Source organism: Cibotium barometz, chromosome 36 (assembly GCF_041138505.1).
Source record: "Cibotium barometz isolate CiBa-2024 chromosome 36, ASM4113850v1, whole genome shotgun sequence".
NCBI lineage: Eukaryota > Viridiplantae > Streptophyta > Polypodiopsida > Cyatheales > Cibotiaceae > Cibotium > Cibotium barometz.
This window is the reverse complement of record NC_141081.1, coordinates 15,149,108-15,167,779: the sequence shown is the minus strand read 5'-3', so window position 1 is coordinate 15,167,779 and position 18,672 is coordinate 15,149,108. Positions and strand designations below refer to the sequence as shown.

Here is an 18,672-nt window from a genome sequence, read left to right as displayed (position 1 = left end):
TGAGCTCGGAGCGCGACACCATCTCGTTATTTATAATGGGACAAGACAGTGGAATGATTCAGGAGCACTGACATGCTTTCCACGATCAGGGGTGGGGGTGGGAGGGGGTGTGGTGGGGGTGGGGGTGGGGGTGGGGGTGGGGGGGGGGGGGGGGGTAGCACAGTGGACTACATCATGGGGTCCATGGAGACCACACAGGCAGTGACATCTTTCACCATCCCCCCCTGTCCTATTGGTGCGGGTCACACGTACCTCTTACTGTCACTAGCGAGCTCCACACCAGCACCCACACAGCCCACACAGGCATCGCATACAACTTTCTACTTCACCCATGACTTGGCAAACATATATGAGCATCATGTATATGACGGGCTATTCAAGATGGCTCACCTCTGGAACCACCCCCAAGTCAGGGGCTAAGGCTTGACTGCTAGAGATCCATGCCAATCCTTTGGCATGCCGACCTATGCTCTGTCACACGCATAGTCAGATCTTGGTCACCGGATCTTGGTCAAACTCTGACCAATAGTGAGGTTATGACAACAATAACCCATGTTCCAGTTATATAGTGACCATTGCTGCTATAAATAACTAAACTGTTATAAATAGCCAGTACACAGATTTATTAATAATAACCTTAGCTGCCCGTATTAACCTGCTTTCTCCTAATCCCACGGCCCCCCTAACCTTGCCAGATTAGGCCATTAATCCCGAGGATTAGCACTAGGCACCATACCAACAGAGCGGTAATTGGCCCTTTGTTAGCCGTTGTCTAGGACAAGTCAGGGTCAGGGTCAGGGTCATGGTCAAGTGTGCATGTCCCGCAAATGAAGTCAGTGCATGTCCTGCCCATCTGTGTAACCCTCTAGAATGATATAGAGGTGTACTAGGCATTTCTTAGGCTTCCAGCCGATGCACGGGCACTAGTCTAGGTTAGAAGATAGGATTTCTGGTGTCTTTTTCATGGACAGCCATGAAGGGCTTGTCCAAGAGCCACCAAGGAGCCCATGGCTATGAGGGCTACACATAGGCCAGTCCTATACCATAGGTTAGGCCTATGGAGCCCCATGGAACCCTGTCGGCAGCATGGACCCTTGTCTGCCAGCAGCAAAGGCTGCCCAGATTCACACGTGTGAAGCAATGACAAGTAAATGCTATTTTTACCTAGTTGTGAGCAGGCCGGCAGCAGCAGAGTGAACTGACCAGCATATGAAGGGCCTATACAAGCGATGTTCAGCCTTTTGCATCATTCATCTCACATTCTCTGCAAAAGCCAAGGTTCAAGGGCTCAGACGGGCAAGCCTCAAGGAGCTAAAGGCAAGGTGGAAAGTGTAGATCAAGGGGATATCTTCAGGCTGAAGGCAATCTCAGCCAAGTGAAGGTCTCCAAGTCGCTCTAGAGGAATTCTTATTGAGAGAGCTCGATCCAGACACCCACGACCCAGAGCATCAGGACCCTCCACCACACAGAGACAGATTGTTACGACCCTGTGTTTTTCTCTGGACAAGATGCAGATGTGCACGGGGACATGGTGGACAGTGTGAATGGCATCAGGTTGGAGTCAAAAAGAGAGCCCATGTGTGGATAACCCCATGTGTGAAAGGGGGCAAAGAGATTTTAGCTTAAAAGGTTTAAAAACCTTTGTAATCATTTATAAAGCCCTTCATTAAAGAAAACGAGGCCCTTATGCTATTTTTGGGGCCACGTGTGAGCTTTTTGGTAAAAAAGGGGCTGTTGGGCAGAAAAAGCAGGAGGCGCCTATCTTTTGGTGTGGGGTGTGCTTTTCCAGTCAGGCTGCTCATCTGGATGTACTGGCGGCTGCTACTGCTGCTGCTGCTGACTGTGTGGGGCTGTTTTCTGTAAGCTGAGTGCTGTAACAGGCCGTACAGCAGCCGTATAGTGCTGTACGACTGCAGGTACTGCTGAGTACAGGTGGCGCAGAGCTATGGGACAGAGGCAGCCATAACAGGCGATTGACAACAGGTGGCTGCAGGTTCAGATACAGGCCGTACAACCCTGTACGACAGCCGTATAGTGTACGGACAGGGCTGACAGAAGTTGACTTGAACAGAGTTGCTGCAGGCATATTTGTACGGACAGGTACAGCTGATATAGGCGACTGCTGTACAACAGCTGATACAGAAAGGAGGGCTGGATATTCATGAACATAGACATCATGTCGATGGCGTTCATCTGATGGAACTTTCAGCTTCTCTTTGCTTTGGATTCAGGACTGTTTTGGGACAGTTTACGGGCTGTTTTTGTGTGGCTGCAAATTCAGCTATGTGTGCTTGGGTTTCTGGCTACAAGTACAGGTCTTTTGGTTATGTTTCTTGGCATGGGAGTGATGCAAGCTCGCATGGCCGCGTGCTCATGGAGCAGATTGTTTTCTTCCTGCTAGAAAGGAACAGTGGGACCTACAGTATGGGAATCTCTATGTTGCCAGATGTTTCATGAGGGAACAAGTAACTAGATGTATGGGAAATAGAACAGAAGTTTCAAAGGGAAACAGGCCTCAGGGTTTCATGTGGAAACAGGTGGTAGGTTTTCTCGAGGAAACATGTTTTTGGGTTTCTCCAGGAGGTAGGTCACATGCAGGCAAAGGGTACAGGAATGGACACATGTTTGGTACAGCCTTGCTACTGATAGGACAGGGGACAGGAAATCCATGACAGAGATGGATAGTACCCTTGGAAGGTAGAGAGGGTTTGTACATGTGTGTCGACTGTATGGTATGCTGTGCTGTGATACTCTTTTGAGAGACAGTTTGGGAGTCTGTGTTGTGATACAGGAGCACTGGATGTGTCAGGGTGTGATGCTGTTCATAGTGTGAGAGGCTATGGATGGTTGTGGCAGCCTTGATCATGGGAGAAAGCTTCTGTATGCAGACTCAATGTGAGAGAGTCTTGTAATCAAAGCTCTTATAATCAATTAAAGAAATACCGCAAGGGGCGCCACTGCGATTTGGGGCCAATCGGTGTCTGTGTACTATTTGCAGGAGCACTCTAGCTCCCCCTGTTTGTTTTCCTTTTCTAGGTCCTCAATGGTGTTGAAGTGTTTTATGTGCAAATGTTTGTTCCACCGCCCTTTGGTTTATCTGAGGCCGGTTTACACAGATCCATAACATGACATGCTCCCATACACAGAGGTCTAACCCTCCTTCCCTGAGATTGGTGCTGGCTGAGGGGGGATCATAGGATAATCATCCGCTATCTGGATGTATACATACATTGGTGTTTTTCATTTCCTTTTCAGTTCTTCCATGGCTCCATATATCCGTGGTACCATTATATTACTTACGGTCTCATAAACCCTGGGGGTCTTCCATAGACATTAATATAACTTTCTTTATTTCTTCCTTCCTTTCTCTCTATCACGCATCCACACACACACACATACATGCACCCAAAAAAAAAAGCACTTAACATACTATCGCAAACATTGCACCATATTCAATAAAGAAAGCAAAAGGCTGAAACAGCCAACCTAACAAATATTGTCCCATTCTAGTGGACTACTGCAACTCATTCTATAGAAATCTTATTCCTCGTGCACATTTACTATATGCTCATATGTTCTTTGTGATGATTATTTATCAAGCGGTAAAACTATTTCACACTGTTTGAACAAAAAGTCACTGCCATATGCATTACTGTCCCTTGCGATTTCCACTGTTTAAATAAATCCCTTCCAATTTCACTTGCCCCCTAAGACTGAATTAGCGAACAAAAGTACCTGTAGAAGTTCGGGTTTTTGTGCTCCAGCCAGACCTTGAACAAATTGGCACAAATAAACAACCCCAGCATTGGTAAGGTCCTGCAATTAATGGATTCAGTATTAGATATATGCACTTAAAAAAACCTTTCTCCTTTGATTGAACACCATAAGGCAAAGGCTTACCTGCTTTCCTTCAATTTTATCAATCTTTGTTCCCTGTGTACATGCCAGTCAAAAAAAGTCATACATAAATTAAAGACAAACTTCTTTTAAAAAAGGATTACATTTACAAAATTTCAATGAGAAAGTACTGAAAGGGAAATCAGAAGCCAAACATTTAGTACCCAAAAATAAAGAAACACTGAAAGAATAGAACACAAACCAAACCCTCGACAAGACGTTGTACGCTCTCAATGTCTACCCCCATTTGAGCCAAGTTTTCACGAACTTCACCAACCTAATCCATATCAGACCAAGAGTAGATTTTTTGTGTTACGATGTGATGACAATTGCAAAGATAAGAAGGCATGTTAGGTACCATACCTCAAATCGAATAGCTCCGGTTACTTCTTTTTGTTCATCCATTTTGCCATTCAATTTTTCCATGCGCTGAGTCAGGTGTTTCTTTGCAGCCTGCACAATGCCAGCCATTTCACAATAGTATCCCATGCATTTGGTGTGAATAAGCATGCAGTAACTTAAGGTATGTAAAACTCCAACAACTTACTGCTAGTGCTGTAGAGACTTGTTCCATCTGTTTGGTAAAACTAGATACCGCATTGGCCATGTTGCGCTTGGTTACATACATGATATCGGGCAGAGACCAGCCCTGCCATGGATACACATAACCCTTGGTCTTATTTCCACCACATCACACACATTTGAATTTCGAGTACATGCACATGCAAGAAAAAGTCTTTTTTTTAATCACAAAATTGTCCAAAATAACTACCTAGTGCTTACCTTCCACCACATGTAGCAATAACCAGCTGCACCCACAACTGCTAATGGAACAATATATGATGCCAGACTGTCTGTAACATTTCAAACTCAACTTTGGTAAGCATTTCCATGAATTGCCGGAAAAAAAGTGTAATCAAAACTTAGAATAAAGGTAGGTTTCTTATTGGGTGTGGATTAGTCTTTTAGAGCATGTGCACATGCAAGCCTGCATGTGTGCACACTCTTGCATGCACACACACAGGTCAATCCATGCTTGCAGGTGGGGATGCCTGCATGCAAGTGTCCACATTCACTGCCAGCCTGCATGTGTGCCTGTGCCCCCATGAATATCTGCATGTGAACATGTACATGTGTATCTGTGTACGCATTCATTGTGCGAACTGGTGTGGATGCCTGCATGCAGGTGCCCCCAGTCGCACGTGCCCACACATTTGTTCAAACAAGGAATCAAAGGAGTGATAAGACACATCTAATGCAACACAATGGCTTCCTCTCTCAGCTCTCCACACTGCACTCAAATGATGTAGCTTCCAATTTCTCCATCTATCAATGGTATGGCCCAGAGATCAGAGCAAATTGTAAGCTAAAGTAGCACCTGAAAAACACTGAAATGAATCATAAGCATGTTCTATAAGATAAGGGTAAGAAAAACCATACTGTTCTGGTCTGAGCCATTGACAACTGTAATTTGTCTTCCACCATACAAATGTCTGACTTCTTGAGCTAAGCGCAAGATCTATAATTCAAAACACACAAAAAAATCATATATTGGTACTCAGGCTTAGCTTCTTAACAGTCCAGTTGGAGGGCTTCAAACCATCAACCTTGTAATCCATGATGCAAATTATGTGCTATAAAATCCTTACTCAAATTATTAATCCCATAGCGAGGTGTGATGCTGTATATAAATGAATGTCTTACAGCAGAAAGAAACTTGTCATTTTCAAATTGTCACTCCAAGAATTCTTGGTAAAATTAGGGTTAGCACAATGGAGCTATGGGGGTTTAAACAAAAACATGGTTATGGCTGTGGCATTGGACAGAGAGAGAAGGGGAGAGAGAGACAATGGCACACTTGTAGAGAGATAAAGACACGACTCAATAATGTGGCATGTTGATTGATTCCTTCAATGAAGTACATGTACCTTTATAGGTTACAAAGGTTCTCCAATGACATCACTGATTTTGTCAAACATAAATAATATCTTGATATTTATGCTGGCCCCTCCTAAAAGTGGGTTCACATACACACATACACACAAGTGGGTGTTTACTCCTTTGCTAGAGGATGTTCACACACATTCAGGCTTAATAGCCTTTCACACATAGAACCAAGCTTAATAGCCTTACACACATAGACCACATAACACCGGCTTAATAGCCTTACACATAAACATATGCAAGACCTTGATATCCCACCCCCCCCCCCCCCGGCGGGCGCGGGTGCGTGCGGGATTGCCTCATACGGTGTCAAGGATAAATCTAGGCTCATGGTTTCTCATGCCAGTTTCTCTGGTCAAGGATAAATCACATGGCTCTAGTTTCACAAGCCAGTTATGAAATCACATGGGTAAGGATTTTAGGTCAACCAAACAACATAAAACAATAGACATCTTGGACTAAAAAAGCCCTTTCACATACCAAAAAAACACAAAATTTTGACACACACAAGGAAACACACATTTGTGCTCTATGGGACCACATTTATCATCACCCCCCCTTAATACCAACTTGGCCTACTCATTTAGTGGCTTGGAGGTTGAATCATTACATAAAGCAGATTTTTCATCTCAAACCCCAGGAAAATTAGGGTTTCCAAGACTTAGGGCTGCCCAAAAATTAGGGCTTATACTTTAGGAGGCTGTAACAACTCTCTAATGCTTAATATATGCCCTCAATTTTGAAACATGATGGGAGATTTAAGATAAATGCTTTGATTAAGCCGTATTTTCAGAAAGTGATTAAAAACCCCAAATTTACTTCCTGATGTGCACTTGATGCTTCTTCTTTGTGTTGATTTGATGCAGATCGTTGGAGCAAACTTCCCCCTTTCTTGAGATGTGTGTTGTTGATGTGGGCAGGCACGGGCTGTTATGTTGCTCTTTGGCGTTGAGGCATTAATAAGCCTTATTACTAAGGCTTATAAGGCTTGTGTAAAGGCTTTACACAAAGCATTAATTAAAGGCTGTCGGGCAGCTAAAAAATGAAAAAAAAAATGTGGCGAACTGGACAACGGCGCACAGAGGAGTCCTTGACCAGTCACAAGTTGGGGCACACTGAGTGATAGGCGGATAGTAGGCACAGCAGCAGTGTCGTGTGTATTTTAGCTCATATATTTCATGTACAACCTTTTGAGGATGGGAGCTTGTCCAAAACAATATATGCATTGCATTCGATGCATGAAAACGATTTGAAGGTGTAAATTGTTTTATGGTATGTGCATTACCTGGTTAATACTGCCTATGAAAAGCCCACTTGGGTCCAAGGACACCTCAAACTACCCACATGGGCATGTGTGCATGAATTGCCTGATGCTCTAATAAATAACTTGCAGGTTCACATCCTCATTAATAAGTGGGAGGACACCCCATGAGTTGGGCGCCTCAACTCAGTAATGAGTGTGAATGCTGAAGTGCATGGCCACACAATTCTGTGGGCAGCCATGCTGTATAAATCCGATAATATCCAATATATCCAAGATCCTTTGACAAAAAATCCGACAATCCAAAAGACATAATGCTCCTATATGTGTGTGGGTGGGTAACTATTTGGTCCTCCATGCTCTTTACACACGATAGAACTCATGCCCGGACACATGGACACGATCATTTACACATGGAAACAGGGGGAAAAAGCAAAAGTCAAACTTTGTTGACCAAAAAGCTGAGGGCACCATTGGAAAGAGCTCGTTGAACTGAGTCAAAAAGCTATAAGCTGCTTTTTCAAAAAGCAGCTCCAGGGCCAAAAAGCAAAGCCCTAAAGTTAGAATCAAGAACTTTGATTATTATTAAAATAAAAGCAAAAGCCAAGTGGTAAAAACAAAAGCAAAGCATGGTAAAAGCAGGCCTCCCCTCAAGTATTTAAAGAACCAAGCACCCTCTTGGTAGAGCATTGAAGAAATCTTGGAGACTCATAGAAGAAACACGTAGAGAACTCCTTGGGAAAAGCAAGAACATCATTAACCCTCTTGTGTGCTACTTCAACAGCCTTTTGCAGCACCAACCACCACCTCTCCACCCCATGTGAAGAAGCACCGCCGCTCAGAGCCGCTTGCCGCTGTCGGCGCCACCACCACCCAGAGCCGCCGCCGGCGCCATCGCCCAAAGCCGCCGCCGGCGCCATCGCCCAAAGCCGCCGTCGCCTCCGCCGCCGCTCCAAAACCGAAGGAAGAAGTTTAGAGACCGATCCCCATCAAGAACCGAGTCACAAGAAAAGAACAATAGGAATGAGGACAAACCTCCACCCTTTCAAAGAAAATTGTCTCTCAAGCAACTCGAATAATATACCAAAGAAGGGAAGTGTTTCCAATGTGGAAAGAAGGGACACTTGGCTACAAATTGTCCCAACCTCACAAATCAAGAAGCTGAAGAGACTAGAAGATCATCACATTGACATCCTGCCATGAAGTTTTTGAAGCAGCTTTATATCATGAAGGCTATGTAATAGATTATGACAGTTTTAGATAAGGATCTCTAGAACTATAATGGAACATATTTTTGTGCCTTTGTGTTATCAAGAAAGATTTAAGAGGGAGCGATTGTATCTCTAAGCCCTCTTCATTGTATATATAGAACTGGAATTGATCATTATTTTGCTTATAATGGTTATTTGGACATGCTCTAGTTTGGGTGGCAACAATACTAAAAAGCCCAAGGAACAAGATTTGTATATGGACAGGCAACGATGCCAGATATATTGGACGTCGCAGTCGGGCGGTCATTGCGACCAGATGGCCCAGATGACTGTATTGGATTTCTCAGTCGGGCGGTCATCGCGACCAGATAGCCCAGATAACTGTATTAGATTTCGCAGTCGGGCGGTCATTGCGACCAGATGGTCCAGATGACTATATCGGATTTCATAGTCGGACGGTCAATGCGACCAGATGGCCCAGCTGACTATTGATGAACTCTCGGGCGGTCCCAGTGACCAGATGGCCTTGAGGAAAAGTCTGAGCGGTTCTAGTGACCAGATGGCTCACCATGGTTTCGATGAAACCAGACATGACAATCCATGAACAGGAGGATCAATATTTGTGCATTGCATACTAATGTATGTCTGAATTTCTTTGACTTTGTGTGCTCTTTTTGATGCATGGACAATGCTTGGATTTATGGCATGTGATAGTCCACTGGGCTCCAGACTACCTAGCCAGTAACTAGAATACCCAGTAGACGCGAATGATGCATAGTTGTTTGTTGACTAGCTTGTGTCTAGTTTTTGCAGAAGGTAAGTATACATTTATTTTCTAACCTCTGCTTCACGCTATGTAGATCATGTACCATCAAGAACAAGGACATCGGTCAAAGAAAGGCATAAAGATGTTACCAAAGGAGCAGAAGACACCACGTATAAGAGGAAAGACCAAATGCACAAGAGCACCAGATGGGACTAGTACCATAATCTATGCCACAGTTGAGGACAACATTGATATAAGAGGGAGGGAATGTAACTATTTGATCCTCCATGCTCTTTACACATGATAGAACTCATGCCTACACACACACACAGGATGATGGACACATGGAAACACGGTTCCTAAAGTTGGAATCGGAAAAAGCACTCGTCTGGGTCAAAAAGCAAAAAAAACCAAAAGTCAAACTTTGTTGACCAAAAAGCTGAGGGCACCATTGGAAAGAGCTCGTTGAACTGAGTCAAAAAGCTATAAGCCGCTTTTTCAAAAAGCAGCTCCAAGGCCAAAAAGCAAGGCCTTGAAGTTAGAATCGAGAACTTTGATTATTATTGAAATAAAAGCAAAAGCCAACTGGTAAAATCAAAAGCAAAGCATGGTAAAAGCAGGCCTTCCCTCAAGTATTTAAAGAACCAAGCACCCTCTTGGTAGAGCATTGAAGAAATCTTGGAGACTCATAGAAGAAACACGTGGAGAACTCCTTGGGAAAAGCAAGAACATCATTAACCCTCTTGTGTGCTACTTCTAAAGCCTTTTGCAGCACCAACCACCACCTCTTCACCCCCTGTGAAGAAGCGCCACCGCCCAGAGCTGCTTGCCCCCGCCTGTCGCCGCCGCTGCCCAAAGCCGTTGCCACCACCCAGAGCCGCCTGTCGCCGGCATCTCCGCCGCTCCAAAACCGAAGTTTTTGCTGCCTTTTTGCTGGACCTTTTTGTCACCCGTTGGTAGCTTCCGTTTGAAGAACTGCCACTTCCATTAGTGAAAGAATTGGATTGGGAAGAAAGAGCTTTTTGTGGATACTTGAGAACATCAATTGGATTCTTTGGATATTGGTACTAGCCTGGAGTAAGTTTATTGTGGGTCATCCTCGAGGTGAGCTCGGCATCAGATTTCTTGTGCCTCGTCATCGACACCTTTGTTTGATATTGTATTCATCTGTTGAATTGGTCCTGGCTTGGGAAAGCCCCTGGATTGTTCCTAAATAATTCGTGAAGAGGGTCGGGGCCTATTCCCCGCTCAGTGTGGTGTACTGGCAAGATCCCCAATCCCTATTCTCTCTCCCCCCTTTCTCTCTATATCTTTATATATTTTTCTCTTGGACACGTGGTTGAGTCTGTCACGGCACGCACCGCTGGGTTTACAGCGGTATCAGAGCAGGTCTTTTCTGGGGTCCCACAACCATGTCGAGAGTTGAGGGAGACCAAGGGCCTCAAGAAGGGAATAACTTTGAAGACAACCCAGGACATCCAGAAGAGATCCAAGGCTGCGAGTCTCTCTCTCATGAGACCGCAGTCATGACATCACCTGAATATCGAGAATTTCAAAAGTTCAAAAGGTATCTTCAAGATGAAGAGTTCCTAGCTTGGACAGCCAAGAAGGAACAGAACTACTGAAGGGCCTAGATGTTCGAACATTTCATCAAAGACCAGACCACCAAAGCCGAAGGTGTGGAAGCCGCTAAAGCATACTTACGAGGTAAAAGGGTTTCATTTAGAGAAGAACCCAAAGGCACCCGATCTATAACTTATGGAGGACAGAGAGAAGCTTCCCTCAGACCCGTTCTATTTGATATAGCTTCTTTAGATGAAGCAAAAGAGAAGAAGGCAAAGGAGCCTTCAACCAGCAGAGTAGACTTCAAGCCAAGAAAAAAAGCGTAAAGTTTGATACCTTTTACGGAAAGCAGGACACTCAGAAAGCTCTATCCTTCATCAAACAGTTTGATGCCGCCTTTGGAGGAGAAGACATCTCCGAAAAGTCCAAACTATGCACGGTTCATATGCACTGGAAAGATGCCGCCTTGAATTGGTGGCTAAAGGTGGTCCAAGAAGGGACCGAGCCTACCTCATGGGCTGATTTCAAAACCATGTTCAACATGAAGTTCCTTCCTGCTACCTTTGAAGCAGATGTCCAAAAGGAATGGGACGAGGTAAAGCAAAAAGCGCGAGAAAGTGTAGCAACATATCTTAATAACTTTTCAGACGTCTCATTGAAGTTCACCTCATATACTCCTATCCCACCACTGATGGAAATGCGAAAGTTTGTCAATGGATTGCAACTAAAGCTTTACCAAGCAATCTATATGTTCGGACCTAAAACCTTGGAAAAAGCCCAAGACAGAACTTTGCAAGCCGAAGCTCTACATATGCCTTGGATGGTGGATAAATCAAAGAATCCGAATCGAGACTCATCTCAAAGAAAGAAGTTTAGAGACGGATCCCCATCAAGAACCGAGTCACAAGAAACGAACAATAGGAGTGAGGACAAACCTCCACCCTTTCGAAGAAAATTGTCTCTCAAGCAACTCGAAGAATATACCAAAGAAGGGAAGTGTTTCCAATGTGGAAAGAAGGGACACTTAGCTGCAAATTGTCCCAACTCATCTCAAAGGAAGAAGTTTAGAGACCGATCCCCATCAAGAACCGAGTCACAAGAAAAGAACAATAGGAGTGAGGACAAACCTCCACCCTTTCGAAGAAAATTGTCTCTCAAGCAACTCGAAGAATATACCAAAGAAGGGAAGTGTTTCCAATGTGGAAAGAAGGGACACTTGGCTGCAAATTGTCCCAACCTCACAAATCAAGAAGCTGAAGAGACTAGAAGATCATCACATTGACATCCTGCCATGAAGTTTTTGAAGCTGCTTTGTATCATGAAGGCTATGTAATACATTATAACAGTTTTAGATGAGGATCTCTAGAACTATAATGAAACATATTTTTGTGACTTTTTGTTATCAAAAAAGATTTAAGAGGGACGGATTGTATCTCTAAGCCCTCTTCATTGTATATATAGAACTGGAATTGATCATTATTTTGCTTATAATGGTTATTTGGACATGCTCTAGTTTGGGTGGCAACGATGCCAGAAAGCCCAAGGAACAAGATTTGTATATGGACAGGCAACGATGCCAGATATATTGGACTTCGCAGTCGGGCGGTCATTGCGACGAGATGGCCCACATGACTATATTGGATTTCACAGATGCCAGATATATTGGACTTCGCAGTCGGGCGGTCATTGCGACGAGATTGCACATATGACTATATTGGATTTCACAGTCGGGCGGTCATTACGCGACTAGATGGCCCGGATGACTGTATTGGATTTCGCAGTCGAGCAGTCATTGCGACCAGATGGCCCAGATGACTGTATTGGATTTCATAGTCAGGCGGTCAATGCAACCAGATGGCCCAAATGACTATATCGGATTTCATAGTCGGGCGGTCAATGCGACCAGATGGCCCAGATGACTACTGATAAACTCTCGGGGTGTCCCATTGACCAGATGGCCTTGAGGAAAAGTCTGAGCGACCAGATGGCTCAACACGGTTTCGATGAAACCAGACACGACAATCCATGAACAGGAGGATCAATATTTGTGCATTGCGTACTAATGTATGTCTGAATTTCTTTGACTTTGTGTGATGTTTTTGATGCGTGGACAGTGCTTGGATTTATGGCATGTGATAGTACACTGGGCTCCAGACTACCTGGCCAATACCTGGAATACCCAGTAGACGCGAATGATGCATACTTGTTTGTTGACTAGCTTGTGTCTAGTTTTTGGAGAAGGTGAGTATACATTTATTTTCTAACCTCTGCTTCAAGCTATGAAGATCTTGTACCATCAAGAACAAGGACATTGGTCAAAGAAAGGCATAAAGATGTTACCAAAGGAGCAGAAGACACCACATATATGAGGAAAGACCAAATGCACAAGAGCACCAGATGGGGCTACTACCATATCTATGCCACAGTTGAGGACAACATTGATATAAGAGGGAGGGAATGTAACTATTTGGTCCTCCATGCTCTTTACACACGATAGAACTCATGCCCGGACACATGGACAGGATGATGGACACATGGAAACAGGGTTCCTAAAGTTGGAATCGGAAAAAGCACTCGTCTAGGTCAAAAAGCAAGAAAAAGCAAAAGTCAAACGTTGTTGACCAAAAAGCTGAGGGCACCATTGGAAAGAGCTCGTTGAACTGAGTCAAAAAGCTATAAGCAGCTTTTTCAAAAAGCAACTCCAGGGCCAAAAAGCAAGGCCCTGAAGTTAGAATCAAGAACTTTGATTATTATTAAAATAAAAGCAAAAGCCAAGTGGTAAAAACAAAAGCAAAGCATGGTAAAAGCAGGCCTCTCCTCAAGTATTTAAAGAACCAAGCACCCTCTTGGTAGAGCATTGAAGAAATCTTGGAGACTCATAGAAGAAACACGTAGAGAACTCCTTGGGAAAAGCAAGAACATCATTAACCCTCTTGTGTGCTACTTCTACAGCCTTTTGCAGCACCAACCACCACCTCTCCATCCCATGTGAAGAAGCGCCGCCACCTAGAGCCGCTTGCCGCTGCCTACTGCCGGCGCTGCCACTGCCTAGAGCCGCCGCCGCCGCCGCCGCCACCCAGAGCCGCCGTCGGCGCCGCCGCCGCCATCGCCGCCGCTCCAAAACCGAAGTTTTTGCTACCTTTTTGCTGGACTTTTTGTCGCCCGTTGGTAGCTTCCGTTTGAAGAATTGCCACCTCCATTAGTGAAAGAATTGGATTGGGAAGAAAGAGTTTTTTGTGGATACTTGAGAACATCAATTGGATTCTTTGGATATTGGTACTAGCCCGGTGTAAGTTTCTTGTGGGTCATCCTCGAGGTGAGCTCGGCATCAGATATCTTGTGCCTCGTCATGTTTGATATTGTATTCATCTGTTGAATTGGTCCTGGCTTGGGAAAGCCCCTGGATTGTTCCTGAAATAAATTCCTAAAGAGGGGGCGGGGCCTGTTCCCTGCTCAGTGTGGTGTACCGTGTAAATCCCCTATTCCCATCTTGCTCTCCCCTTCTCTCTCTCTATCTCTCGTACACGTGGTTGCATCTATCACTGCACACTCCGTTGCGCTTACAGGGTGTGTGTGTGTACTCTGGCCAGGACAAATTGTGCCACCTAATCAGATAGTTAGGCATCTTGGATACCCCATTGGATGGGGGATCTCCCTTAAAGAAGAGACTTAATGGGTGATGCACAAACTACATCACAAAATTGATTATTGGAAGCTGTCTACATGGCCTTTGCATGTACGTCTACGAATAGTGCAGTCTATAATCATGGCGTATGTGCAATTCTATCTCCCTTTGTTGCCTTGGTCTCGCACACAGATTGACATTTTCATGTCTAAAGCCTTGGAATGCTTGTGGAAAATAAAAGCGGTTTGTCTAATGAAGAAAGATTTGGTTTGCTCGCCCAAGATGCATCTCAATATCCACTATCATGTTCTTGCGAGAAAGGCGATGCGTCTACCTAATTTTGTGGCACAGTCAAAGCCATGGGCTTGCATGTTGGGCAGTATGTGTGTCTCCATGCATACAGAAGCATATGGACTCTGGGTCACCTGTAATGATGATATAGTTTTTTGACATTTTAATGGCAAAATCATGGGTTCTCCCTATGCTATTGTGCATGTTCAAGACTAGAAAGCTTTGTTGCACCACTTACATTGGTTGGGCCACCCCCAAACCAAGGAAATTCTTTAGCTATGGAGAACATTCATTGGAGTAGGGTGTTTGACGTGCCTTATCCCAACCAAGGAAGGCCTATAACCTTTCCATGCTTGGAGTTCGCCACATACGGGATGTTATTGATGAGCATGGTATGGTTTTTTAGTTTCCTCGAGCAATCCGACATTGTCACTTGGGATTGCATCATAGGTCAATTTGGAGGGTCATTATGGAAATGATGCCGCACCTACGCCTCAAGAACAAGACAGACTTACAGACTAGCTTTTTGACAGGCGGCTTCCTGGATATACACCTCTTCCTTTCATCAGCTCTCAGTTTCTAGGGCATACAAGTTCCATCCCCCCCCCTTGGATTCATGAGCATGCGAACCATCTTTGGAAGATGTCTAAATCCTTGCCCTGGTGGAGAGCACCATTGGGAAGGATATGGATGAGCAAACTGCTTTAGCCCAGCTTCGAGGACAGATTTCCAGCCAGCCTACTCCAAGCTTGGGATCACCTCAAGCCGGCCCTTCAACAGTTAGCTCCAGTAGCCTCGGAGGAGCGTCTTCAGCAACCCCTGATCTAGAACCCCGTGATCTGTTTACCCAATGGCCATATGTTGGGGACCCTGCCTCATGTATCTTGGGGAGCATTGAGCAAAGGACTTGACAAGTCCCTTGTAGATTGGCTTGCATTCAAACAGCTTCTCCCGAAGGCTCAGGAGAGCGGCCAGGCTGGGATCAGGGGTAGAGACAGACTCTGCTATTCCCCAAGAGTGGTTGACCCCTATCCCAGACCCGACCCCCAAACAGTGGCTAGGCATGTTTACTAGGCATGGTATTTCTCTTGGCAGTCCATGGCATAGATGAGAGCTATGCTTTGCTCACTTTTTCTATTACCATGGCAAATTAGAGAGATCAAAGCCCCCTCTCGATGATTTCAATGGCTGCACCTTACCGAGGGTTAGGGTGAGGGTGAGGGTGATCGGATTTCACGCACATTGAAACCACCCCCCCCCCCCCCCCCCGACGCCAAGGTGGCCAGGGAGAGACTTTGGTAGTTATGGATTTGGGAGAGCCGGCCCTCACATGCCTCCAACGGGACCGGGCAGAGTGGACTTGGCGTGATTCTGCTGACCAGAAGGAGACTCTTGATACCCCATTCTTCGCATACATCGTGCGGCCTAGCCGCAGGATTAAGATGCCCGAGATTGATGACACCCCGACAGCAACAGTACACTGGTAGTCAGAAGGCCTCTCACAGCGGTTTCTCTCATATTTTTGGAAGAGGCTCTAGGACAGTTTTCGACCTCGAAAGATCACCCTCTTTCTTTGGTTGCTGGCACATAGGAGCTTGGCAGTTGGCAAGTGGTTGGCCATTGGCAGTCGACCAATAGCTTGTCCGAGGTACCCTCAGGAGTCTCAGCGACATTGTCTTTGGGATTGCCCAAAGGCTCAGCAAGTTTGGCAGTGGATTCTCCGCATTTTCACGATGGACGGGACCTCGACCCGTATCATTTCATGGGGCACTGTCACTTGGGCCACAGAGGCTGAGGTTGTCATGGCTTATGAGGAAGAAGGTGAGAGACTAGCCCTTTAGGTTTCTCACCTTCGCATTTAAGCAGTAACAGTCCCAACCCCATCCTCTGATCATGGACTCCGGGCTCGTGCCAGAGATAGGAGAGTTGTAGAGCATTGCAACCTAGGAGCTTGCTGCAGCGAATCCATTGACGGCACCCACACTCCGCCTGCAGAGTCCATCAAGAGCGTTTGGCTTGACATCATTCATACCCTCCACGATCAGTGGGGGAAGTTGCAAGGTGGCTCTAACCGCATGCGAACTGGCGGGAAGCTTTCTTGAGGCTCTAGCGGCCTGGCCCTTTTCTCACAGATAGAGGTGGTGATCCCACTTGGTATTACAGAACACCTATGTGGTTATTCCCTTCCCCTCCCCCTGTATGAGATAGGCTTCTCCTCATAGAACGGCCAGCCGGAGGACAAGTGCATCTTTCTCCACCTTTTGATTCTTTGATCCCTACCCCGTACATGGAGGCGAGTTTGTATCTAGCCCTTCGTGGTTGTATTAAGCCATCCGAGGCTGGTTTTTTTGTTAACTAATAGAAGGATCTTTTCCCAGAAAAAAAAAATAGCTCTCACAAATCACACATGATTGATTCTGAGAAAAGGACACGGCAAAATGTACTTCAAAGCATGAAAGCGTGTGACATATGGCAGCATCTAATGCCTACCCAAAAAGGATATACCTTCTATCACAACGGAGTCCATGACTACTGGGCCAGATTTGATCAATGGTATATGCTAAATGCAAATCAATTTGATGCCTTTACTTGCACTATTCCATAGACTTCTCAATGCAATCTTTGGATCATCTCCCTTTATGGATGACTTTGTATTTTGGCATGCCTACAAATGATGTACCTTTGCCTCCTCACAAGAAATTACTTATAGTTAATAACAGCTACCTGACACATCAACAATTCAAAGTTTGGGTGGAGGCTGAAATTCAGCCTGTAAAGCTTCACATGCAGATAGATGTAGATCTAACGTGGTACAGATTTGTAATAAGACTCCAGGATGTCATTCAAAAATATGACAAATGGTACATGGGCATGGAAAGGCAAAAGATATTGATTGCAAAATCAACAATACATTTACTGACGGAGGATACTCAGTATAGGAGACTGGATGCTCAGGAGCAGGATGACCTTCTAGAGACCCAAAATTGCCTAAAACGCAATGATGCCAAGAAGGTTCAAAAATGGCAAATTAGGGCAAGACAAAAATCACTCACAGATAAAGGTTTCTCTTCAGAGGCCTTCTTTAAAAATCTGCATACTTCCAGGCAGGGTCAATCCATTCATAGACTCAAAAAGGGCAATGGGCAATGGGCAATGGACCCAAAATAAACATGATCTAGAGGCACAAGTATTGAACCAATTTACTACCCTTTTGGCTGTCCCTACACAACCATCGTAGCAAATCCTGCATGCGCGTCATGTTCTTTTGCAGTAAGTTAACCAAATTGTTACACCTCAGAAAGCATTGGAAATGGAAGTGTCTTTTACAGAGGAAGAGTTGCATGATGCCTTGCGTGGTTTAGGGAAATGGAAATCTCCTGGCTAGGATGGCTTGTCACTAGAGTACTTTCTTGAGTACTAGGATTCACCTAAAAATGAAGTGCTTTATATGATTAATATTTGTTGGCACTCTGGTGTGCTGCGAGCTTCTTGGAAGCAAGGGCTCGTGCATCTGCTCCCCAAAAAACAACTATGTGATAAATTGACATATTGGAGACCTATCACCCTTATGCCTGTTATTTACAAGCTAGTTGCCAAAATGCTGGTCAACAAATTGGAAGATGTCCTTCATGATGGATTGCACCCTGCTCACTATGGTTTTTTGCCTAAGCAACAAATCATGGATAACATTGCAAATGCATTGAATATGCTAAATAACGAATCAGGATGTAATCATCATGCAAATAGATATTGAAACGGCTTTTGACACTGTTCAATGGCAATTCATAGCTCAAGTGATGGACAAAGTGGGTTTTGGTCCTAAAATGAGGAATATCATATATTGGTTGTATGAGGAAGGGATAGCCCAATGTATTATTGGAAATGAACTCTCTGCTCCATGGAAGCTTGGATGATCCGTGAGACAAGGATGTCCACTGAGTGCCTTGCTTTATGCGATAGCTACTCACCCATTGCTCTTGTACATGGACAATTTGACTGTAGAAGGGAGGCTACATGGTATTGACATTACAGGAGCCAGTCAATTTGTTAGTCAAGCATATGTGGATGATTCCTTCTTTTTTTCCAAAAACACACAACATGATATCAATGCAAT

The 18,672-nt window shown here is 44.8% G+C and overlaps 1 protein-coding gene across 1 annotated transcript in view; it reads right to left on the bottom strand.

The window, feature by feature from the left end:
• Positions 1–18,672, bottom strand: part of LOC147617526 (uncharacterized) — a 49,643-nt gene that overhangs the window by 3,852 nt on the left and 27,119 nt on the right. Inside the window, exons 5-11 of the mRNA XM_086775785.1 lie at positions 5,338–5,416; positions 4,681–4,751; positions 4,445–4,546; positions 4,261–4,350; positions 4,100–4,174; positions 3,901–3,933; positions 3,736–3,816 (exon numbers count right to left, since the gene is read on the bottom strand). Coding sequence (XP_086631911.1) covers positions 3,736–3,816; positions 3,901–3,933; positions 4,100–4,174; positions 4,261–4,350; positions 4,445–4,546; positions 4,681–4,751; positions 5,338–5,416 — 531 coding nt within the window. The remainder of the gene's footprint in view (positions 1–3,735; positions 3,817–3,900; positions 3,934–4,099; positions 4,175–4,260; positions 4,351–4,444; positions 4,547–4,680; positions 4,752–5,337; positions 5,417–18,672) is intronic.